The following is a 26009-nucleotide window of genomic DNA, read 5'->3' as shown; positions in this document are numbered from 1 at the left end:
AATTACGTCCTGCTCAGTATAAAGGGGGGCTGATGGGAGGAGGAGCAAGGCAGCTCCGGGATGAGCGGTTTTTGGGTGACAGTCGGGTTCCGGGACGGCTCTGGGTGGCATGGCCTGAGTTGTGGGTTTGGTGAGAAACTGCATTGTGTATCAACAGTTTCATATATTTTTTGCTCTAAAGTCCTGTTAGCATTGTTATATTTTATCTTTCTGCTATTTTAGTAAACTATCCTTATCCCAACCCACGGGCCTTTTGGTTTCTTGGTTCTGGGGTTGTTATTTGCCCCTTCCTTTTTCCTTCCCTTGCCTCACACCCTCCCCCCACACACACCCTTCCTCTGCTCTTTTCCTTTAAAGAGCAGGCAGCTGCGTGGTTCTCGGCGCTCAGCCGGGGTAAAACCATGACAGGGAGTCTACTATAGACCACCTGATCAGAACGTGGAAGCTGATGAGTTGTTTTTTAAGCAACTGGGAGAAGTCCTTATTGGGGACTTCTTTTTTACCAGATGTCTCCTGGATGTACAGTACAGCAGGGAGGAAGCAGTCTAGCAGATTCCTGGAGTGTTTGGAAGACAACTTCCTGACCCAGCTGGTGAATGAACCCACCAGGGAAGATGCCCTGCTGGGCTTGTTTGTAAACAAAGAAGGCCTAGTGGGGGATGTGAAGGTTGGAGGACGCCTGGGGCATAGTGATCATGAGTTTATAGAATTCTTAGTACTGGGAGAAGTAAGAAAGGGAAACACCAGAACAAGCACCTTAGACTTCTGTAGGGCTGACTTTGGACTCTTCAGGAAGCTGCTCAATAAGATTCCATGGGAGGCAGCCCTTGAGGGCAGAGGAGCCCAAGAGGGTTGGTTGCTCCTCAAGAAGGAAATCTTGGTGGCACAAGAACAGGCTGTCCCAGTCTGTTGGAAGAGGAGTCGGCGAGGAAGGAAGCCAGCTTGGCTGAGTAGGGAGATCCAGGAAGATCTTCAGGAAAAGAGGGAAAAATATGAGCTTTGGAAGAAGGGGCAGGTGTCTTGGGCCGACTATAGGAATTTAGTGAGATCATGCAGGGAGAAAGTCAGAAGGGCTACAGCTAAACTGGAACTCAAACTGGCCAGTTCTGTAAAAGATAACAAAAAAGTCCTTCTATAGGTACATTAACAGTAAGAGGAGGGTCAAGAAGAATCTCCAGCCCTTGTTGGATACTGAGGGAACATTAGTGACAAGGGATAAGGACAAGGCTGAGGTCCTTAATTACTTCTTTACCTTAGCCTATAGTAGTAAAGATGGTTATTCCCTGAGTACTCATCCTCAGGATCTGGCTGACAGGGAGGGGAAGAATAACAAAGTTCCCATGGTTAAGGAGGAAATGATTAGCAACCTACTTGGCCAGTAAAACACTAACAAGTCAATGGGACCTGATGGGATTCACCCAAGGGTGCTGAGAGAGCTGGCAGGTGTGCTTGCCAAACCCCTTTCCATCATCTACCAGAAGTCCTGACAGACTGGGGAAGTTCCACTCAACTGGAGGCTGGCAAATGTGACAGCCATATATGAGAAGGGCCGGAAGGAGGATCCGGGGAACTACAGGCCTGTCAGTCAGACCTCAGTCCCAGGGAAGATCATGGAGAGGGTCATCTTGGGAGCTATCATGCAGGACATGCGTGATGGCAAGGGGATCACGCCTAGTCAACATGGGTTTACAAAAGGTAGATCCTGTCAAACTAACCTGATCACCTTCTATGACAAGGTGACCTGCTTAATGGATGAGGGGAAGGCTGTGGATGTGATCTACCTGGACTTCAGTAAAGCCTTTGACACGGTTTCTCACAGCATTCTGACTGAGAAACTGGCTGACACTGGCCTTGACAGGTGGACCCTCAGCTGGGTTAAAAACTGGCTGGATGGACAGGCCCAAAGGGTGGTGGTGAATGGAACCAAATCCAGCTGGAAGCCAGTCATGAATGGTGTTCCCCAGGGCTCAGTCCTGGGTCCAGTCTTATTCAACATCTTTATCAATGACCTCGATGAAGGGATTGAATGCTCCCTCAGTAAGTTTGCAGATGACACTAAACTAGGAGGAAGTGTTGATCTGCCTGAGGGTAGGGAGGTTCTTCAGAGGGATCTGGACAGACTGGACTGATGGGCTGAGACCAACGGGATGAAGTTTAACATGGCCAAGTGTAGAGTGCTGCACATGGGACATAAGAACCCCATGCAACACTACAGACTTGGGGGAGGTTGGCTGGAGAGCTGTCAGGCAGAGAAGGACCTGGGGGTGTTGGTTGACAGCTGTGATCCCAGGCAGCCAAGAAGGCCAATGGCATCTTGGCTTGTATCAAAAACAGTGTGGCCAGTAGGTCTAGGGAGGTAATTGTGCCCCTGTACTCGGCACTGGTGAGGCCACACCTTGAGTACTGTGTGCAGTTCTGGGCTCCCCACCATAAGAAGGACGTTGAGGTCCTTGAGCAAGTGTAGAGAAAGGCAACCAGGCTGGTGAAGGGGCTGGAGGGCAAATCATATGAGGAAAGGCTGAGGGAGCTGGGGGTGTTTAGTCTGGAGAAGAGGAGGCTGAGGGGAGACCTTATCACCACCTACAACTACCTGAAGGGAGGTTGTAGAGAGGTGGGTGATGGTCTCTTCAGCCGCGTGACAGAAGATAGAACAAGCGCAAATGGCATGAAGCTGTGCCAGGGCAGGTTTAGATTGGATATTAGAAAAAACTTTTTACTGAAAGAGTTGTCAGGGCCTGGAACAGGCTGCCCAGGGAGGTGGTTGAGTCACCATCCCTGGATGTGTTCAAAAAAAGGGTAGATGAGGTACTTAGGGATATGGTTTAGCATAGGATGGGAATGGTTGGACTCGATGATCTTCAAAGGGCTCTTCCAACCTTGTGATTTTGTGATTCTGTGATTTGATTTCAGCATCTCAGGTTTTATCCGTCTTTTTCACTACAAGAACAATGATAAAGAAAAACGGTCTTTTTGGTTTGGGCTATATTACAACAAAGTCACTATCACTGCCTGTCAGGTAAATAATCCTATGAATTAGCATCCTCACTTACTTTAGATGCAATTCTATCTTCCTTGTAGATTTGTTATGCAGACACGGTCCATTTAGGAAGTAATAGAAAATACGTTGTGTCTCAGCAGAAAAAGTAACTGCTTCCCAACTTGAAAAAAAGTGTATTGACATCAGAACCAGGCTGAGAATTATCCTCAAAATTCATCCAAATCTTTCAATGAATTGAAAATCCTCCTTACTTACAGTGTGATGCTTTTACAGGACAAACTTTCATAGATATTAAAAAAAAACCCCAGACAAACACCTGAGAAAGAAACCATACCTTGGTGCTTGTCACATGAAATGGAACTTTTGAGCCCCTTGTAACTGGGGATGTCAGCCTCCCAGCTGGTTTTGAAGGGATTAGATTCGTAATGGGAGGCTGATTGTGCAGAACAGAAGACAGGCAAAGCTGTACGGTCTCCTTCAGAGCTTTCAGCTGTGACTCCTGTGGAAAATAAGAAATCATCAGTTCTCTAAAATATGTTATTATGAACAGAATTGCTTGCTTTCTCTCTCTGCATTAAACCAAATAGTTATGAGCAGCTGCTGGTTTTTCTTATTAACAGAAGGAATTAATGCTGTTTAAAGCAGTTTTTTTAATATGATTATGTTACTGGGCATTGCATTCCAAACTGTCTAGAAAGTTACTGCATTCTTCCCTTTCCTCCATGCAGTTTTATTTGCATAAGTGCAAATAATTGTTAAATATTTTTTCTTTTATTTTAATAGATCCAAAACTATAATCTACCAAGCACCATATGGTCTCGGACTTTTCTGTATAATAGCTACAGAGAAGATAATGTTTGCAAGTATTGCAAAGATACAGAACGTACCTATAAAATACAGGCTACATCAGGACATTTCAATCTTCAAATATTTTTTTGTGGACACATGGCAAAGGTTGAGGGAAAGTACATGTGTAAGATGATACACTATGTGTGTGAGATATTACATATAAAATACAAAAATATTTCACTTATAAAAATCCTAAGCAATGGCATTTGACACACACCACCATTGTTTCCGTTTATTTGCTAAACAAGTATTTTTTGGAATCCAAGAAAAATTCCATTTTTACCTCAGATAAACTTCCCCTGAACTGGAACCAGGGGATGTCCCTCATCACCAGGAAAGTCTCAGTGTTTCTTTACAAATAAACAAACCCATTTGGTAGGGTACATTTCAACAGAAAGATCAAAGGCAACTATAAAAAACAGACCAATAAGGAAAATCAAAGCAAAAGGAGATGGAATGGAGTTTGGTTTGTCTGCAAACAGACAAATTTGAATGTCTTTTCCTAAAGACACATGCATTGAGGAGGAATGCTAGATTATCATCAAAGAGGACAGTGCTTTTTATGAATTACTTATTAAAATGTATGAAGCTTGAGTCAGACTGGTATATACGTCTCTGAGCTCATGGCAGAGTAAAAGGGAAAGGATTACTTTATCCATCTGACGCAGGGATCTTTTAGTTTCTAATTGACAACAGCAGATCTTAGCATACATCTTTTCATGTAATACATCTTTTCATGTAATACATCTTCTCCTCTCCCTTTTCAAGAAATGACTGCACAGAGAACACGAATCACCATTTGACATAGTCAAAATTAGCTCACCAAAACGGCAAAGGTACCAGACACTGATTTGCCCTGAAGGTACAGCCTCGATCATTATAGGACTATATGACCCTAGTGCTCCCTGCATATCACATTGATATGAAACCGTACTCCTCAGAGAACCACTCTCAGAGAGAAAGCTCTCTGGATAATCTCTCATCTTCTGTCCCACCCTTGCTATCCAGTGCTTGTTCTGCCTCAGCTACAACCAGCCATTTTACCACTCCAAAGGTAAAAGCAGAACAGATGACTCTATTTCCATCCTATGGGCAGAAAAAGTCAATTTTGTCTTTGCTGATAGATGTATAAATGGGGTAGCATGTGTGTACAATTCAAGGAAGTACTACTGGAAATATGGATATTGTTTGACAAAATTCTTGATAACCTTGCATAGATGTGACTGTGATCAAAACAGGCTGCTTGCTGGTCAAAATACTGCCAAAATAGGAGGCATGTCTTCAGATTTCCCAGATCTGTTTATAGTCCAGTTATGTAGCTGGATTCAATATAGAATAATTTGGGTTATAGTAATGCAAAGGTGGTCAGTCTTCCAAGGGTCCATCACTGGAACCAGAAAAGTGCTGTAGTGTAAACACACTTATGAGACACACTAAGCCCACTGTCAGCACGAACTAATACTTCACAGTAAAGTCTGATACCCTCCCAAAATTAAAATACAAATTAATGCCTATTTATAGGCACAGCTTGAGATTCAATCACTCAATTATTCATTTCAAATACACCTCAGGATCCAAAAATGCATATTGCTTTGAACATTCCTTCCATTCCTTAAGCTGAAACTGTGCGTTCTTACAGTGTCAAAACAATTAAGGCCAAACCTTCAATGAAGATGCAGAATGGACCACTGGCCATCTCTTACTCTTTCCAGTACATAGTTCATAAAGAAAACACTTAACCAGAGGAAAAAGGTACCTACAACTTACATGGTCATATTATGCTGCAGTTAGAACTAGTCAAACACAGGTTTTTTCTGGTCTCACAAAACTCTCCCAATTTTTACTGCCATGAACTTTGTCTGTTTTCCTTCATTTGCACTGCTCTTTTTACTCGTGCTTGCCATTTCCACTGAATTTGCACAGCATGTAAGCAATGACGCCATCCAAAGCCTCTGTCAATGATGATTTGCAAGATGATGACACTGGGCTTCTCGTAAGCCTACAGAACCATAACTGAGCCCTAAATTAAAATTCTGTAATATTTAATAGGAAAGAAACAGAGAGTCAAGAGAAATCAGTTGGGTGTGCTGCAAATCCCCTTTTAATTTGCAGACAGAATCCCTTAATAGCATTCTCATTAAAAGTTCCTGATGTCAAATGTTCTTTGCTTTCTCCTTCACAACCTTCTGCATTATAAAGAACAACTGCATTTAGAAGATATTTATGGCAAGCATTGCTCTCTTGCCATTGCCACAGACAGTATATTGGCACCAGTGAGGGACCATGGCTATGAATGTTTTACGAGCAAAGAAGAAACATGCTTAATTTTTAAATTAATACGCAGAGCAGTTCAGCGTGCTAAAAGGAGGCACATGATAGATACCAGATGCACACACAGGTCTGAATAATGCTGCTGTGAGTATTGCTTACATAGACAGTATTTCTCAAAGCTGGATGCTAATCCTCACGAGGCTGACTTTGGTGATTGCAATAGCAAAGATTAAAGAAAAATGTTTCTAGTGCAATATATATATACATATTATTATTATATATATTTTTAGATGCCTAACAGAACCCAAAAATACTAGAAAAGCAAGCCAAAACAGTATTCTTTGTTATTTGAAGTTTTTTGTCTTTCCTGAAACACTGCTTCCCTATTGCATGATATTTTCTTCCCAGCTACCCTAAATGTAGAATCACAGAATCACAGAATCGTAGGGGTTGGAAGGGACCTCGAGAGAGCATCGGGTCCAACCCCCCTGCCAAAATAGGCTCCCTATCTCATAGGCATCCAGACGAGACTTGAATATCTCCAGTGAAGGAGACTCTACCACCTCCCTGGGCAGTCTGTCCCAGTGCTCTGTCACCCTCACTGTGAAAAAGTTTTTCCGCATGTCGGTGCGGAATTTCCTATGCTCCAGTTTGCATCCATTGCCCCTTGTCCTGTCCCCACAGACCACTGAAAAGGGGCTGGCTAATTCCCCCTGCATCCCATGTCTAAGATATTTATAAACACTAATTAGGTCCCCCCTAAGTCTTTTCTAGAGACTAAACAGTCCCAGTTCGCTCAGCCTGTCCTCATACGGGAGATGTTCCAGGCCCTTAATCATCTTTGTAGCCCTTCTCCTGACTCTCTCCAGGAGGTTCCTGTCTTTTTTATACCAGGGAGCCCAGAACTGGACACAGTACTCCAGGTGGGGCCTGACCAAGGCAGAGTAGAGGGGGAGGATAACCTCCTTCGACCTGCTGGACACACTCTTCCTAATGCATTCCAGGATACCATTGGCTCTCTTAGCCACCAGTGCACACTGCTGGCTCATAGCCAACCTGTCATCAACCAGGACCCCCAGGTCCTTCTCCACAGAGCTCTTCTCCAGCAGGTCATCTCCCAGCCTGTAAAAACAAAGTCCCGCTGTGGCACAGCAGACAAGGGTGAGCATGTCCTGCTTTGTGCCCTTCCTGGGAATCCCTGCAGCCTCCCTGACACAAGCAGGCACCTCTGCCCACTGAGGAGTGAATACTGTCGCATCAGTCCCATCAAACAAGAGACTGACCCACTTCTATACTGCATCTTACTTGAAACCTAAGATAAAAATCACATCGTTTTCAGGCATGTGCTCATTAGTGTACTTTTGCATGTAAGGAATTGCAGCATTTGGCTTTCTGTGGGTTTTTGAGATGTTTCTTTCTAATTCGATTGCCTTCATCTTAAATAACTTTGCAGCTGTACTTAACTTCATGCATCATAATTAGTTCCACTGATTTCAGTAGCATTACTCCCAGGTACATGCAATTAAGTATGCATCTAAATCACTGCAAGGCTTTCATTTGTTTTTGTCAAATTACACTGAAACATTCACATCTGATAGAGAGAAACATGCTTACATTACGGTACACTTCTTACTTTGTCAAGGGCTGCCTTTTCCAATTCATCTTTTGCAACTGCTAGTTTTTGCTCCAGATCTGTTAGCTGTTGTGCCTGTGGGAACAGAGAAGAAAAAGCTGATGCAATCGCCAGTGCGTTTCTTCCCCTGTAATTTTTCAGGCAGTGCCTGTGAAAGAGGAAAGGATATAAATTTTACAAGTAATATGTATGAATTGTGTCAGAAAAGTAATATATATGAATTGGGTCAGAACTGCTTGCAAAAAGGCCAGGCCTCAAGGGATACTTTTTTCCCCTCTATTTTTATGTGGGCTCAAATCCGCTCCATTTATGGGAATGCAAGTTTACTCTAATTTCAAAATCTAGTAGCAAAAGCAATTCCACAAAGTATTTAAAATTATCCCGTAGCATCCTTCTGGAAAATTCAGATGGTTATTATTTTGTTCATTTTTTTTACTTCTGTTGGTAATTTGAAACACTCATTTGTAGATTGAAACACCGAGATGCTAACATTAACATAACTTGGCATAAAAAGAAATTAGAAAACACCCAAACGTTCATGCATGTGGGCACACCTTATGAAACATTACTATCTGCTGGTATGCAAGGGATTAACTCCAGATTTGTTTCCCCCTCTCCTTCCCTGGAGATATGAAAGGAAAATTCACAAGAATAGCTAGTTACTAGCTCACTTTCCTGAGTGAGAAAGTATTTGGGGAGATTTTTGTTTGAAGTCAAGGTCAGGCAAGCAGCCTGCACCCCCTTGCCTTTTTATGTGATGGAACATTATTTTCCTGCACAGTCCTTCAGGAGGAGATCTGACTTTTTACAATGTAGATGCAATGTATTGACTGCAGGCTTTCAGGAAATGCTTTTAAGTCCTCAGAAAATAAAGGCAATCAATTTCTGTCCTCTTTTCCAGAGGCTGGATAGACTCAGACTGCTCACTTTAGTAAGATGCATTCTCTGCAAAAGCTTCCAATTTTAGGGAAGAAGGACTTCCTAGATTCCTGCAGTTATCTGCCTGGTCATTAACAGCACTTCACTATACAAACAAAAGGAATAATGAACGGTTTTATTTTTTATTGTTTTATTTGCAAAACCTGCCCACTAGTTGTTTCCCCTCTTTATGAAGGGAACCACACGAAAAGACACTGGACCAGCCAGTTATCCTTTCTCTTTGGAATTCTGATTAGATAATCCACATTTTCCTCATACAAAATAATAGGATCAAGTTCTGATTTTTGTATTAAATCACAACGCATTTTAATTTTGACCAAACATCTGCAGACATCCTTTTCCTCAGCACCACCCCACGCTCACCAGCTTTCTGAAGTTCATCCCCAGCCAGGTACTATTTTCTCTCCAGACTTTTCAAGACCACATGCACTCTGCTGACTGTAGCAGAGCTTAACATATAGCCACACAATGTAACCACTGCTTAGCATAACCCCCACAAAACATGGTCAACTTGGTCTTCTGTGTTGGAGCAGTGACACCACTTCCAGTAGATATCACAGCTGATAAGTGTCCAAGCTTAGACAAACCAGTAGGCTTCGGCAGATACCTCAAGTGGTGTTTATTAGCATTAAGCATAAAATAATGTTTAGGATTAGGCACAGACTGATAAAATTACAAAAGCCTGGCATTTTCAGTTCTCTGATCATGTAAAGAGCTACTTAGTAGTACTTAAAAACAGGATTAGACATTTATCTGCAGATTTATCAGAGCAGCCACAGTTTCATTAGTCAACATCATGTATGATTAGGCAATCTTGCTCTAAAGCAGTAGTCAACTGGTTGCTTGGATACAGGGAAGTCTCTTGTGAGTGCAGTCCTCATTTCCACACCTGATACCGCACTGCTATCACGCACACAACACAGATCAGAAGACTGGTTTGGTTCCTCAGTCTGGCAACACAGCATCCAATCCGATCCAGAGAGAGTACTTCCATTTCTTTAGAATTTGCAAAATTTAACTGGATTTATCACTGGCTTATTAGAAAAAAAAAGTTACTAACATACAAGGACTTTTTTGAGAGTTCAGTGGCACTTGCATTTGTTACTAAATACAGTACCTAGTATCACAGTAAACATTTTTGGAGTCCATGTTTGAAAGACTGAACATTAAGTTTGGCTCCGTCTGATGCAGAGAAAGTTCTCATGAGATACTAAAACTAGACCAAGTGATTACTCCCATCATTCATATTTTAATTATTGCTACTTAGTAAACTATTTTTACAGCAGTTATACAAATGAATACATTTTCAATTAATGAGAACCAAGATTTGAAAAATTAAAGAGGAAATTATACAAAATAACGTTTGCATGATAAATGGGAGGCCAGAGTGGTGTCTGTGATGATGTGCATTGCTAAAGGAATCCACGTGGAAGATGGTGGATTGTGGCATGGTGTGGGCCAGACAACTGCGAAACGTCTCCATTAAGCACCATCTGTGTCACAGTTTAAATCAGCAAAATAGCAGAGCTAAAGTTATGAGTTTCAGGGTGTCTGGTTTTCTTCTACACACACATTATGTAGGCACCTGAATATCCAGGTAGTTGGCAGGAAGCAGGTAACAGTGGCAATGGGTGACTGCTGCTGCTTTCCATGCCAGGGAATGACTGGTGCTATATAATGCATGTTACTCAGTGAAAGTGCAGCCACATCAAAAACCACACTGTATAAAAAGTGTTTAATTTCATGAATTGCTGCCTACCATTAGAAATAATTAATTAATCTAACAATCTTAGCATCAAATAAAACATTTTCATCTTATGGTGAAAAAAGGATTGTCCAGAGGACAAGATCACATGTATTCATAAAGTCACATGTATTCATCCCATGTCAAGTCTTATTTTTATTTTTTGTAGTATTGTTACATTTTGATAACTTTTTCTGTAACTTTCACAGATTACTGAGCCAATAGGCCAATGCTATCAATCCATCTGACATCAAGTGACACTAAGATGCTGGCATTAAAAGTGCACTTTCGATGAAACACCCACTTGAAAGTAGTGATATTTATCCCAAAACTGCTGATTTTTTTTCCTGATTTTTTTTAATCAAGGCTAAATTCATATTGCAATAGTTTCACTATTGTTTTAATTTCATATTTTTTAGGGAGCCTAATTCAATTAACATGGCCTGGATACTGAATAAAGAAAAATTATAAAATACCAGAACTACAAAAGTCAAATTTTGGTAAGGAGGAAAGTGCCTTTAAAAAGCATAGTCTGGAAAAAAATGAAAAAAATTAAGTTTCTCTTCAGCATCCTTGTAGAGTCAGGTCTTGTAAGAGGAAACAGTGAGATAAATATTTTTTTCATCCTCTGAAAGACTGCACTGAGCAATTACTGTCAATGAAGTACACTTTTCTAACTCACTTAAATGTACTTACCCATACTCATTGTGAATTGCATCACACAAAATGCCTGCATTTAAATTCTTCCAGGCATAAATATAAAAAAGCAAAAAAGAAGACTGGTTTGATTTCAAGTAGACAGGGAGAAATCTAAACCAACATAGATTTATTATTTTTTATAATGAGTAATTCAGACTAGACAGAATGTCCTCATAAAAACTATATAAAAAAGCAATGCCTACATGCCTTTGGGATAGTGATGTTGAATGTTCAAGAATTTATCAATATTGTAACACTATATCACAGTTGGGATGTTTGTGTATTCCAAGTCACAGAAAAGAAATGAAGCAGGGGAGTGAGGGAACATTCTGCAAGCTGAGAAACAGCGGCTAGAAGGAAAAAAAAACATTCACAAGTGGTCTTTTTACTTTTGGAAAAGTTTCAAATGTTCTAAAAAATTAATACTTCTGATATTTCTTGGGACAAACACCTCTCCCCCCCCCCCCCCCCCAACAGAATTAATAAATTGCTGTTGGATTATATATTTTTGGTGATAATGTGGTAGTTTACAAAGAAGCTCCAAATGCAGCTCCTTTAAGCATTCTTTTTGCATTTCTTTCCCAGAAACCTCACATAGCATGTCAATCTGAAACACGAAGTGGATAGTGATTACTGCTGCTGGTGGTGGCATTTGGTTTTGTTTTGGTTTGTGTCTTTCATAAAACTTTTAACTGCTTGGAATAGACAAGGGAGGAAAAAATTACTCCATTTCCTTGCTTTTCCTTATATAAAATTTCAAAGGTTTTTTCGGGTTTCTTCTGACAGAAAAGGCTAGGTTATGGTTTCCAAAGAGAAGGATTACTCACACGTGCAGAGATAAACATAGTCATGACTTGGTTTTCTTCACTTCAAGAGATGATATATTGAGATTTTATTTGATTATTACAAAACTTCTAAGAATGTATTGCTGTTTATCGAGGCTGCTTAATTAGAAAACATGACCGACTAAGTGATGTTTAATCACACAGCAAATAGATTGGATATTCTGAACTGCTCTTTTTCCTGCATAGGCCTTAAATAAATGCATATGAAAAAAGGATTTAAAATTTACTCTATACATTTTTATTTAATAATTGATTATATTTTGTAACTATGACAACTTTTTAATTGGAAACCACTTAACCAGAAATTTGAGTAAATTATCTGGTAAACACAATTCTACTGTGCTTATCCTACAAGAATTAACTATAGCTTTGAGACTTGTGCTTCTGAACTATACTGTTTACTGTAGCACATGGTGTTAAACGTTACTGAGCTTTTTGCAGCTATTCCATTTAATCAGACATGCAGCCAAGCCCAGACATTCAGCAACAACTGAATTATGTTTCAAGCACTTACAACAAGAAGAAAAGTCACTTAAAACCAAAATTTTTGCAAAGGCTCACAGCTTTTACATTTTCTTAATGCTCGTTGCTGCCACAATACTTTTATCTCTCATTTGTGACTATTCTGCACGTACATTTAGAAAAAGAAATAAGAAAGAGCCTTTGAGTACCAGTTGTTAAAGTTCAGTGGATAACCGACCTGCATCATTACAACACCCTGCTGATTTTCTCTTCTGCCTTCTCTAAACAGTTGCACTGCTCATGTTAGCAGTAAGAGAACAGACACTAAAGGGGTAAGCATTTTAATATTCATTGTAGGCATACCAGAATGCTTTACGCCTCTGTCAGTGGCATATTAGGAACATTTGCTACTACTTTTCTTCAGGGAGAATTAGTTCACATCTTGCCTAAAGCTTCAACTTCTTTGTTTTGGGGCTTCTTTCTGAGATTTTGCTATTCTGTTCAAGAGTATGATTCAGCCAGGAAAACACAAAGCAAGACAGAACAAGTATTTCTGGCACTATTGCCTACCTTAAAAGTGTTTGTCATGATGTAACTACCTTAAAACTTTCAATTTCAAAAATATTACCTCATATTCAACTGACAAATCAAGTGAAATATTCAGTCAGCACATTCAGGATTTTGACGTGTGCCAGGTGCCACCAAGGACATGGTGCCCAAGGCACTACTACCCTGGCTGCTCCTCCAGCCTCTTTGGCTTCAGGAACAATTTGCCTTGGCCTAATGGCTGGCTGCTGCCTGCTCTTCACATAATTTGTTATGTTCATGCCTAACCAATCCTTCTCTTACTGCATGGAGGCTGACAACACGTCTTGTCTCATTATCCCTATCATAAAAAACCCCTGCTGTTCTAGTATTTCAGAAAAATAAATTTTTCATAGCAATTTCTACAGTACCTACCACTGTAGAAGCTTAAATGTTGAAGGAAAATGATTGTGCCAAAACAGTTGGTCTCAAAGTGCAGTTCTGCCATCAGCATTACTCATACATTTTGCCCCCTTTGACATATAGCACTGATGGATCTTGGTCCATAGTTTTCATAGAAAACATGCCCTCTTTCTCCTGCTACATATTTACACAAGATGAGGCTTTGACTAATCTTTCAGCTTCTTACATGCCTTTTCTTTTCTTACATGTCCCATTCTTTTCTCTGATGTTTGGGCTGCGTGGCATTTTTCAATATGTCACATATTTTTAAAATTTTTAAACCCCACTGGGCACACTCAAAATCATTATTATAATTAAACCATTTGGAAAATGTCAGTCGAAGTCCCAATCAATTTCAATTTGATAGCAACAGTAAACCTCTCTTCTCTTTAGCAGGAGCTGGACCCGGTCGGTAAGCTGATTGAATAGATGTACACTGTCAGTTAAACGTGGAGTTGCTGCTGCTAGATTTAAGTAACCTTGTCTCATACTGGCTATTGACTAGCCTTGTCTCACACAGTAACTCAGACTAGCTATTTAAGACTGCATCACCTCATAATGCAAGCCCATATCCTGAAGACCACATCCTCAGGACCATTTAGAAACTTAAAACTGGAATTTGCAGTTAATTTAAAAAGTTATAATTTTTCATGCTCAAAACTGCATTGTGAGAAACATATTGGCAATGTACTAATAGACTTGAATTACTAAGTACTGAAACAATATCCATATTTTGCAAATATGTGACTTCAAAAACTGCATGCAAGTTTTTTGGGTTTTTTAAAAAAATAGTAGAAGGAGATTTGTTTCAACAAAGAGAGCAATGGGAAATATATATCATGACATCCCTCTACTTTCTTGTACGTCCCATCTCTTTACATGAAAAAAATAATTCCTGTGTCTGCAAGTAGCTTTTAAGTATTTTCCAGCAGCTAGATCTGTCTAGACCTTTGGGGCCATCCTGTGATACTAGCAATGGGCTAACATGAACGCATTTGTAACGGTTATAACATCATAGCAACAATACATGAGTTGCTGCAACATGGCATTTGAACTGGAAAATATGCAACAGCAAAAAGATGTCAAAGTAAACTGACATCTACTTTCTCAGCACAATACACACTCTCTAGGTAAGACTTCCTACACACATATTTGTCAGTGTTACGAAAGTACACTATACCACCATTCAGGGAAAATAAATATTGCCTAATACAAAAGAAAGCAAATTTTAAACAAAGATAGATGCAGCAGTTTTGCGCTTCATGAGAACAAGTACTACTCACCATACAGAGATTCGTAACAGGAGGAAATACTCCCTGCACGTCATCTCAACAAGATAGCTATCTGAAAAGTAATCATGCCATCTCACACCACTCAAATGTCAACCACAGATATTTAGGCAACAGCTTTAATATATTTTACAAAAATCAACTAAGTAAATGTCAGTTTCCTGTCTCTTCAGTGACCTCAGCTTCTACTGAGAAAACCAACTCAATAATACCCTGGTCTTAAAGCAATTTTTACATCCACTAAGTAAGCCAGATCTACTCACAAATAATTGCTAACCTGAAAACAAAAATCACACATCCAACAGGAGGCAACATTCAAATGCCTATCTAAAAGCATACATACATATTGGCTTGATAAAGAAAGAAAAAAAAAAGAAAAAAAGAAATCCCAAAGTGAATAGTCAACAAAAACATTATAAAACCAAACAAAACCCACAACACAAGCCTTGTCACTTGGAAAGAAAACAAAATTTCCATGTTTCTAAGACTGAACTATGACACACAGCAAGAGCTACAGGGAACCTAAACCACTAAGGCTAAGTAAAGATCAATTCTCACTCATCACATGAAACTGTAAAGCCCTGCACAGCCCAGCCCATCAGTCATCGACCTCAGGGTGTAGCCTGCCAGCTTCATCAGAAAAAAAACCCTGGCACAAAATTCCTATTCAAGTCTATTACTCTCAAAAGAGCAAAAATTGAATTCTGTAAAATTACTGCATTGTACAAATCTACAGATAAATAGAATAATGCCTATATAACAACTTCTAATGTGAATAAAATCTACAGTATACTTCCATTTTTTCAGCCATCAGTGCAATTGCTTTGAGGAATATATTTGCAATTTTATTCCTGTAAACATGACTGCTTTCAACAAACAAGGACAGTCTTTGAAGAAAACACACCTATTTTCAAGCAAGTCATCAAAATAATAGTTGTACATTATCACATTGCAACATGAAAATTTGTCTCTCCCTAGCAATGTGCTCCTGGCTGGCATATATCACCAGACAAAGCAACTTCTGTGAAAGAGCATTAAATACAGATTAAGCTATTAAACCTCTAACTTTACTGATTTTGTAATTACCTTGCATTGCAAGTGCTTTACAAGAAAAATACCATCAATCTTAGTATCTGGATTTGCACAAACCAATGCACACAAATGGAAACAGAACATGAAATGCAAACCACTCCTTAAGTTCCAGGTTTGCAGACAACCTGATCTGCATGTATAACCATGAAATCACATGATCTATGACTCACAAATGTTTAGTAATATCAGCACAAAGTTCCTAATTCCTGAGCTAAAGATGAAGAAAAATATTTTAAAGTACTTGCAGCCATGATGTTGTCTCCTACACCTAGTGACCTCTTCCACAGAGGAACAAATCATAATTCGAAATAATTACTCAAAATAGTACTACAGAGGTCCTCTCTCAAGATCTGGGGCAAACTGCATGTGTCATCTTTGACCATTGTTTTTTTAAATATTTTGATGGGTTGATATATGATTTATACCCACCACCACTTCCACCCCTTCTCAGCGAAATTTAAATGCTGTGGTACACAGTACTTTTTTTTTTTTTAAGGAGTAGCCCTAAATTTATAGAAAAAAAAATTAGGCAAAAGATTTTTTTCTCTCTGTAATGACTATGTACAATTATAGACTGATAACAGTTTTCACTATTTCAATCCATAGAGAAATTACTTCTTTTTCTCATAAAATCATCAAACAATAATATACAAGCCACAGTAGACCAGTGAGATTATCGACTATAAAACACTGTAAGATAAATATAGCTAAAAGGAGGTTCAGTGTGCTACTTTCTACTCATTCACCATGTAATTTCTGATACAGTTCAGGAAAGATTTTTAGAGAACATTTTCCTATTTGAAGTCTTTAATAGTTTTTCCTCTTAAAACAATATCCTTAAAACAACGCTATACATCAAACATGAGATGATCAATAAGTCTCCTCTTCCAGACTCTATTCAGTTGTTATGCAAGGTGCTGAAATGAGCCTGTAGCTTAAAGAACTTCTTATCGCTAATAAAGTCACTGGTTTCAGATATCTGGGGGGGAGGGGGAAACCAAACCAAAACAAAAAAAATAGAACCCCAAACACACCCAAACAAAAGGCTCCAATATTTTGCATTCCATTTATAACTGATGGTTTATAATAGCTTTTTCTTGTTGCTTTTTTTCCTAAGCAGCATGTCTAAATTTCCCAAGGGAAGTCACGGACGATCCAGATGCTGAGGAAGCACATTGGATGAATAAACACACTATAGAGCAGAGATCCTGTCTGAAAACTAGACAAGTTGTAGTATTCTCACAGGAAAGTTGATTTGACAGGCCCAGAGGAAACTACCTTCAGTTTTCTCTTATCGCCTACTTTTAGTACTGAGTGACAGAAGTTACACTTGGCATTACAGGGCAATGAAAAAGCAGTCACAAAGATAAGAGCATTCTTTTTGTGCTAAATAAACCAAGGTATAAATAAAGTTTAAGGAAAGAAAAAAACTGAAAGCTTTCTGCAAGGGAACAAGGTATTTTATGGTATTCTGAATGTAATGAAGAATCCTTTACAGTGAGTTAAATGGCATCATTATTCTGACATGCAAAGCACGCTGAATTCTGTGGTTGGTAACAATTTTACTACAAGCAGGTACAAACTGTGAGTGGAGTTAATGGACATTTATGAAAAGGCTGCTCTTGTGTCAAGGCTGATGGGCAGCTGCATACAGATAGTTAGAACTGTATTGGAAAACCTGAAACTTCTACATCTTCACACATGTGCAAACATACAAACCTTCTGTAAAGGTTTTTCAATGATTTAGAATTACATAATCAACTATTTCAGCCCAGGCAACAAGGTAATTTATATTTATGTTTAATACAAGTACTTAGCTAGGTCGGATGTTCGGTGGTTTTGGGGTGGGTTGGTGTGGATTTTTTTGTTTTTCTTTAATCATTTCACTTCCTTCTTTGTAGGGAATACAGAATCTGACAGTCTGCATCACAGAAATAAATACTTTGGAACTCTGGTAAATAGGTTTACTGTGGCATATAATTAACTACTGTTAATAAAGAGGAAAACACATATGGCGGCATCAGTTTCACTTTACAGGGAGGAATGGTATAAATTAGAGCATAGGAAGTTCTGCACCAACATGCGGAGGGCAACCGAGCACTGGAACAGGCTGCCCAGGGAGGTGGGTGGAATCTCCATCTCTGGAGATATTCAAGACCCATCTGGATGCCTATCTCTGCAATATGAGCTAGGGAGCCTGCTTTGGTAAGGGGGTTGGTCCCGATGATCTCTGGAGGTCCCTTACAATCCCTATGATTCTACGATTCTGTGAAATATTTACCACATCCAGTCAGTACGATGTGAAAACAATTTCAGATCATTTTGCTTTTCTTTCAGTCCACTTCCCATATCAAGTGCATGGTTTAAAATGATTTTCACACAACCAAATGTTGATTGGTACAGCACTGTTTCTCAGTGAATTTGTGTCAGGCAGTACATGTCCTCTGCCCCATATATATAAAGGTAATTCAGGTGTTTCCCAGACAGAAATACTTCCTCAAAACAAGTCCTCAAAAGAAAAAAAAAACCAAAAAAAAAACCCAAAAAACCAAAAACCACATTATTTTTAGACCTGCCTTCTCTTTCTTGTGTAAGTCTTGTGTAAGTAGTTATAAAGGCAGGTCTAAATCTAAGATGTTGATATGGTACTGTTTAGACTTGTAGGGCGATACCTGAAACACTATTTAGAAGAGAGAACCATAGGTAAATGACGATCTTGCTCTTAATTTGTGGTACTGCATTTCACAGGAACCTGTGGGTTCAAGAGTACCACCACAGAAACAAGCTAGACCACTGTGAGAACTAACCAAGGTTGTTAAGCGTTGGAAGCGAGGTTGTCCTCTTCCCTCCCTTGTCCCTACCTCTGCCCTACCCTGGTCCTCTCTCCCAGTCACCCCCACAAACCTTCCCACCTGCTTTTCCCTTTCCCTCTCTATGTGAACACCTCCATCTTTGCTGCTTCTTGATGCCTCTCATCTCCTAGACCCGAGTTGTCTTCTCAGACATCCTCTAGTTTCACACTATTGCCTGGGCACTTGGTGGCTCTGAAAATGTGGAGAGGTCAAAGGACCACCCCAGAGCCACAGGTACGTGTAAATCCCCACCTTAACTGGAGGAAATGTGGCTTATTCTTCAGAAAAAAGATATGCAATTATAAGCCAGTCTCAAGACCACCTATGGAATACCTATTAGAAATTACCTTATTTGTTGTAAAGCAGATGATATTGACTTGTTTATTTAAATGTAAATGTTACTACGAAACAAAGACTAAGTACATCAGTCAGCTATGCATAGTTAGCTGTTGTTCACATTTGAACTTTTGGGGGGGGTTTAGGACTATAGCAATATATTTTGCCTCAGACTTTGAATGAAAAAAAGGGAAAGCATTAAGCAGTAGATGAAATTCATAATTCTGAAAGTCTGAAGCAGAATTTTTAGAAATTCATCACAGAAAAGTAAACAAAGTTATTCTCACCGTAATGGTGAACAATTCTCACTTTGTACATTTAAAAGAACAATGATTTTAAAAGTACAAGGTATTTGTATAAAGTGAAAGTTATTGCTGGATTTATTTTTCTTGATCTCAGACACACACAGATGTTTCTTTTTTGTGAACAAAAAAAATTATAATTATTTTCTAATTTAGTAAGACACATGACTTCTAGGACAGTGCAGCCAAATGACGAGAAGACAGTTAATGAAGGAGGGATAATTGGAAACAACTGGTTATGAATACCTCAAACAAACGTAGAATGCAATTTAGCAAAGTACTTAAAGAGTACTTCACTGAATCAGGGACCATAATTAAATCACTGTAACTAAGAGTGGACTGATTCAGAAGTAGTTAAGTACCAACTTACAAAGGCAGCTATAAAACTAAGAAGTCCAACTGAAAATTTTTATTAATAATTCCTTATTTTTCTCATTATACAACAAACCAAACCACAACTTCCGACAGCTCTTAAAGGATATCCCACACTGCATGGTTTAAGGGACCGAACCCTGAAAAAAAGACAGGAGCTCACATTCTAATCTCAGTACAGACACTGACACACTCTGTAGCATTGAGCACATCACGTAACTTCTGTGACAACCTCACTGTTTTTCTGTCATACAGCTTTACAACACAGAGAGACAGAAAAAAAATATATGCACACACACATGCCACAATCAGCTAGTTTACAAAACACTTGGAAAACCTAAGAGTAAATACATGCCAAATATGATGCACTCATGCTTTATTTACTTCCATTTGTTAAATTACTGCCGCATATTGTTAAATGTAGATATAATTTACCAATTCACTAAAGTATTAAATTTCCCCCTTCCCCACGTAATCCCCACAGCTCTAGTCAGTACAGAGTCATTGACAATAATAGGCCACCAGAATTTAGTAACTAGTTTCTCAATGTTGATTATGCAAAGCAAAAACCCAACAAGAACCCCCACTTACTACACATATATCTTCACAATTGTGATAGATGAGCCTTTGTTCAGTAAACCACATGTACCTTGAAACAGGTTGTAACGTTCTGATTTTGTAAGAATGATTGTGTAACGTATATTGTTAGTTGCTAACGAAGCACAGAACTGAGTTATAGGTAACTTAGCAGTGGAAACCATAGAAATTAAGTAGCCAATGAATGAGCTTGCTGTTAAAGATGACCAAATATGGGAGAGGGGTCACCTAAGGGACAAGTGAGGAAGAGGAGCAACTTCATCCCATCGACCACTAGAAGGTAGAAGACAACCCCCTAACAACAACTGGCGCATGTGCAGAATAAGCCTCAGTGAAACAGTCGGGACCCGGAACTAAAGGACTATAAAAACCTGAATTCGGAAAGGGACGGTGCGTGCCGTGGATAGAGCTGAGACGCTCTGGCCGCCCAGCGCTGTTTGCTTAATTGCCGCCTGCTAAATTAATAAAATTAAGTTTGTAACTGAATTAACTGGTTTCCGACTGGTGACTGGGAAACCCACGATAACAACAATTAATTCCACTGCAGAAAGCAATAGTTTAATAGGCAGAGACAGAAGCATTCTCTCATGCCCTTTAGAAATCTAATTTGAAATTTGCATCTTTCTGGTGAACTGCTCTGAGAAGCTTGAAGCGCTCAGAGCTACACAGAGAACAGATTCAGCAAGGCAGACAGAAAACGTCTGTGGTGTGGGAATGCGGTGGAAGGGGACAGGGTAGACAACCTGTAACATGACAATAACTAGCAGCCAGGACATTGTCACACACACCATTCATGCTCTTTGCTGGCAGACCACCATCCATCCGCCGCTTTGATCTTTTATCATAAAGAACCTGAGCTTCATGAAGCAGCCTCACCAGCAATGATGACATAAAATCTGTTTACTTTCTAGTCTCAAAGCAACTAGAAGGAAGTGAAATGCCACCTGTTTTTACTCAAACCCCGCAGCGTCTCTCTGATCAGACAAATATTTAATAAGCTTTTCACCCTATACCTTCTGGCTATGGCTTCTATGGCTTCTACTGTATTCAGTACTTCTTCAGACCTGAAACATGCAAAACATCACACTGAACCTACCCTTTCCCACATCTCACATGATGATTTAGGAGGATAGCATTAAGTTTTCTGTTTCCCTTTCCTCATAAATCCAATTTCCTTTAGTCAGGAAAAAGGCTAACAGATAAACCTAACAAAAATATTTCTGACAACACACACAGGACATAACAAATGAGCAAATCATGCAGTCTCATACAGAACTGCACACAGTCAAGAGATGTTTCATATATTTGCACATGCAGTTGTCTGTGCACAGTCTTTGGAATCTACTTCACAATCCATTAACAGGTGCTTTTGACTAGATTAGTTCCTAATTTCCCTCAAAAACAGGTAACGTTTTCCATAGTCTGGAAGTAAGTGCATTCAGAGCACTGACCAGGGTATTCATACTACATAACTTGGGACCTACATCTGAGCTGGTGACCCTAGTATTCCTTCCCAGTCAAGAACTATGTCTACTCAGCATAGGTCAAGATGTTTAAAGCATGATCATGAGGTCAAATGCAGACGTAGTCTTTAGGAGATATATTTCCCAGAGCCTCCAAGTATTAGAAATGCATTAGAAAGTGCAGACATCCATATTCAGTGAGATGAGACCCACTTCTATTCACACTCAGACTAGACAATCGCCTCCATCATAATGCAGTAAACTCCCTCCCCTTCACAAACACCTCTGATCTTTATATCTATACCTTAACCACTAAATTGTCATAGTTTACTGAACAAGAATCAAGAAAAGGTTGATTCCACTTTACGTATGCCAGATTGCCTTTCCCTCCCATTTGTTCACTTCTTCATGGTCAAGTTTTCCTTCACTGCTTTTGTAAACTGTTTTCAGGTGGGTAGCTTAGGGTAGGAGGTTCCCTTGTTAAGTATTACTATGCAACCAAGCATAATTCAGATCAATTTTTGGGATCAATGCATATTAGCATAATGAAAAACGGAAGCAGGTAGCAGTACTGAACAATCCTTCTGCCTCAGCCAAAGAAAACCAGCTTTCACACCCAAGAAAGTTTAAAAGCTATAATTTTTCCCCCTCAATTTTAGCTAAACTATGTGTTGTTTTAGTTAATGCTAGCTGGCATCAAAATTTAATTGCTTAGATGTACAATATTCCCAGATTTTAAATCTGTATCTGTTCCCCAGATTTGGTTTTTATGATTACCAGAAAAAAATTTTCCTGAAAAAACTTGGAATCAACATGTGCATTAAAAAAAAAAAAGAAAGAAAAAAAAAATCACACAAATCACACTGTGTAATTTAAATGGCCAACATTATTCCATCTTTACAAAACCATGCATACAATAGAGAGACAGTAAAGAGAGTTAAATGCTTCCAAAAGGCAATTTGGACCTCATATTCAGATGAATTACTTTGTAAGTAATTCTAGCTCTAGTCACTTTGAAGATGACTACTTATCTTCATCCTTTATGCTGGGAATAAAAGCAGTCTCAATTAGCAGCCTCTAGTCAGGTGATCTGAATCTCTGTCCTCCTTCTTTAACAGGGATTAGCTTCTCCCTGTGTTAACAAGGACTTGATGCCCTTCAGCAAAATGTCTGCATGTTCTTTTTCTATCCTGTGCCCCCCACTCCCTCTTCTTTTATCTTTTTTTTTAAAATAGGCTATTATTCATTTGGATTGTACAAACCACATAAATTTTTCTTCTAGAAGCTTCAGTTTTGGTAAAGATGTTTCAGCACAGAGCAAGAATATGGAACCAAGGACCTAAGGAACATTCCAGTACTCAAGCTTATCACAAACACTAAAATTTACTTTAAGTGTTGACAATCACAGAATCATTTCATAGTTTGGGTGGGAAAGGACCTTTAAAAGTTATCTAGCCCAAGCCTCCTGCAATGAGCAGGGACATTTTCAACTAGACCAAGGTACTCAGGGCCCTGTCCAACCTGACTTTTAATGTTTCCAGGGATGTGGCATCTACCACCTTTCTGGGCACTGTGCCAGTGTTTCACCATCCTCATCTTAAAAGAAATTCTTCCTTCTATCTATACTGAATCCATGTTCTTTTAGTTTAAAACCATCAACCCTTGTCCTATCAATGGAGCCCCTATTAAAAAAATCTGCTCCCATCTTTCTTATAAGTGCCTTTACGAACTGAAAGGCCACAGTTAGGTCTCCTGGGAGCCTTCTCTTCTCTCAGTCAGTCCTCAAAGCAGTCCTCTGATCACCTCTGTGGTTGTCCTCTGGACCCACTCCAACAGTTCCATGCCTTTCTTGCACAATAATTGACATTGCCCCAGAGGACTGCTAATCAAAGAAAAAGTAAAAACTACCAGCAAAATATTCTATTGTTGAAGTAGAAAGATGAAAAATGTCTTACAGAATCCATGGAAGACGCCATAGATTTCAGTCACCATCAGGAAACTAGAAAATTGCTTCATGTAAGCACATAAATACAGATATTTATAAACTGATTTACACTGCTTCTGTCTATTTAAAAAAAGAAGATACCAGACAACTTCTTAGGCTTTGAGTATTCTCATCCTTGACCCAGAAAACAATTTAATAATTTGATTTAATAAGCACTGTTCCTGTTACAGTGCTTTGCAAAAATCCAAACCAAACCAAAAAAACAAAAATCCACAAAAACCAAAAACCAAAACAGAAGACATTTCTGGGATTCCACTGTGGTATTATGTCCGTCTTTGGTGTTTTGATCTCTTTTCAGTATGGCAAGAAGGAAATGGCTCCTTAGAACTGCAGTAATAAAGGCAGCTTTCATACTCGGACATTATTTCAATACTGTTAACTTTATCTAACTATGGTAAAATCAAACTTACTTTAAATATCAAATCCTTTTTCCCGTAACGAAGCTCTTTCAGCTGGGCCTGGATCTTTTTTGACTGAAAGTAAGGATAATAAAATTAGAAGGGGGTTATTTTAAACGTTTGTTTTTTCCTATCACAAAAGTAAAAGCTAGCAAGTTCTGACAACGTTAGAAACGAGATCAACTTAAAAATAAATAAAAACTATCAGTATCAAAGGCAATTGCTGTTCCAGAGTAGCCTGCCTAAATCAGGTGAAAGTATCAAGGAAAATGTAAAATGCTACTGACCTGAAGAACATACTGTTGTATGTACTGTTGTAACGGTTTGGCTTATGCATTTTAGACACGAGATGATATCAATACTTTCCATGAAGAATAACTGAGGCAGCACCCCTTTTCTTAGAGGCAAGATGTTTCCATAGCGTTGCACAGCTGCTTCTTTGTAATGACCAGGGAGTTCCCAGATAGTATACAAATGAACTAGGTTTTTAAATTGTGGCCATGTCCTCTGAAATAGTCATAGTTATGTTGATTTATATCAGCTAAGGCCAATATTTATTTGAATATTTTTAAATGTATGCTGAAAACAATTTTGAGTAATGGTCTATATAATTTTTATGCTGCTGTGGCAGGGGGGTTGGACTAGATGACCTTTCGAGGTGCCTTCCAACTCCTCCTGTTCTGGGATTCTGTGATTTTTATTTATTTAAACAAAATACAATAGAAATGTTGGGTGGCGGGGGTTGGGGAGGAGGTTATACTACACCCAAGTATTTCACCCTTTATCTAAAACTTCTGTTGAAATAATAATTTCTATTTAATAAAATCCACAGTCTCAACTGATACTCATTTTCTTGCACTAATTAATAGCAAATGTTTAGAACTTCTTGAAGTGGATTAGAATTCTGTTCCACATTTATCAATACAGCACATCCATAAACATACGCTATCGGAGACGGTACTATATCTTTCATAAATTGGAGCTTTTAGAAAGATTTGATGTCTTTCCAATTGGTGCAGTCAGATTCAGTGACAGATTTCTAGGAAGGATGAATGAAACCAAAGATAAATTTTCAGAACTTGCTTTAAATATTTAACAACGAAGGCCAAACCGGTTATTGTGTTCTGTAAAATCTGAAACAAATAACCAAGCTCAGTTCCATTAACTTCTTTCTTCTGTAACTATATCTGCTGTTATTTGATCTACACTGCAGAAGACATCAATTGCATACACTCATTATGCCTGTCCTCTGATCTGGGTGATGCAATCGGTAGAGCTATGGAAAACATTCCCCATCAATGAGAGAAGACCAGTGAGAAAACCTTCATCAACTTTAATTGTTCTAGGAGTTGTGATTCATAAAGTATATATGGTCTCTGTGACATATAAGCTATCCAAAACGGCTACAGAGTAATCTAGGAGCTACAATTAGGCTATCACTCATTTGCTAAATCACAAACCTGTGATGAAATTAAGAGTTATGGAGCTGAACATATTCAGTGTGTAACATAAGTCATTCAAAAGCACATATATGACCTGTAATTCTTTATGATAAAATTATAAAATTTGGCTGGTTTATGGGTTTATTTCTGCACTTCTAGCAAAAGGACACACAAAATCTTTTAGTGCAGTCAGCCAGATAATATCAACATTAGACACAGGCGGATAATGATGTCCAAATCACAGCATCCGGGAATATTTCCCAGGCATGTGCCCCCTGCTTCCTGGTAAAACCTGAGGTTTACCTGCCTTCTCTCTCCAGGGCTCTGAATTCCTGGAGAAGAAAAGCCAGCCATAGAAACTATATAGAATCACAAGCATGATCCCATCTACACAGCTGCCCAACAATCACAGGGCTCGCTAAAACTCTACGCAT

The 26009-nt window shown here is 39.1% G+C and overlaps 1 protein-coding gene across 1 annotated transcript in view; it reads right to left on the bottom strand.

Annotated features, from left to right (window-relative positions):
• Positions 1-26009, bottom strand: part of LUZP2 (leucine zipper protein 2) — a gene marked incomplete at both ends in the record, with an annotated part of 219316 nt that overhangs the window by 60511 nt on the left and 132796 nt on the right. The window contains 3 exons of the mRNA XM_084263109.1: positions 3333-3497; positions 7752-7826; positions 24146-24208. Coding sequence (XP_084119235.1) covers positions 3333-3497; positions 7752-7826; positions 24146-24208 — 303 coding nt within the window. The remainder of the gene's footprint in view (positions 1-3332; positions 3498-7751; positions 7827-24145; positions 24209-26009) is intronic.

The sequence above is a fragment of the Gallinula chloropus genome, assembly GCF_964237585.1.
Source record: "Gallinula chloropus genome assembly, chromosome: 4".
NCBI lineage: Eukaryota > Metazoa > Chordata > Aves > Gruiformes > Rallidae > Gallinula > Gallinula chloropus.
Note: the sequence above shows the minus strand (reverse complement) of the source record. Positions and strands in the feature narration are given on the sequence as shown.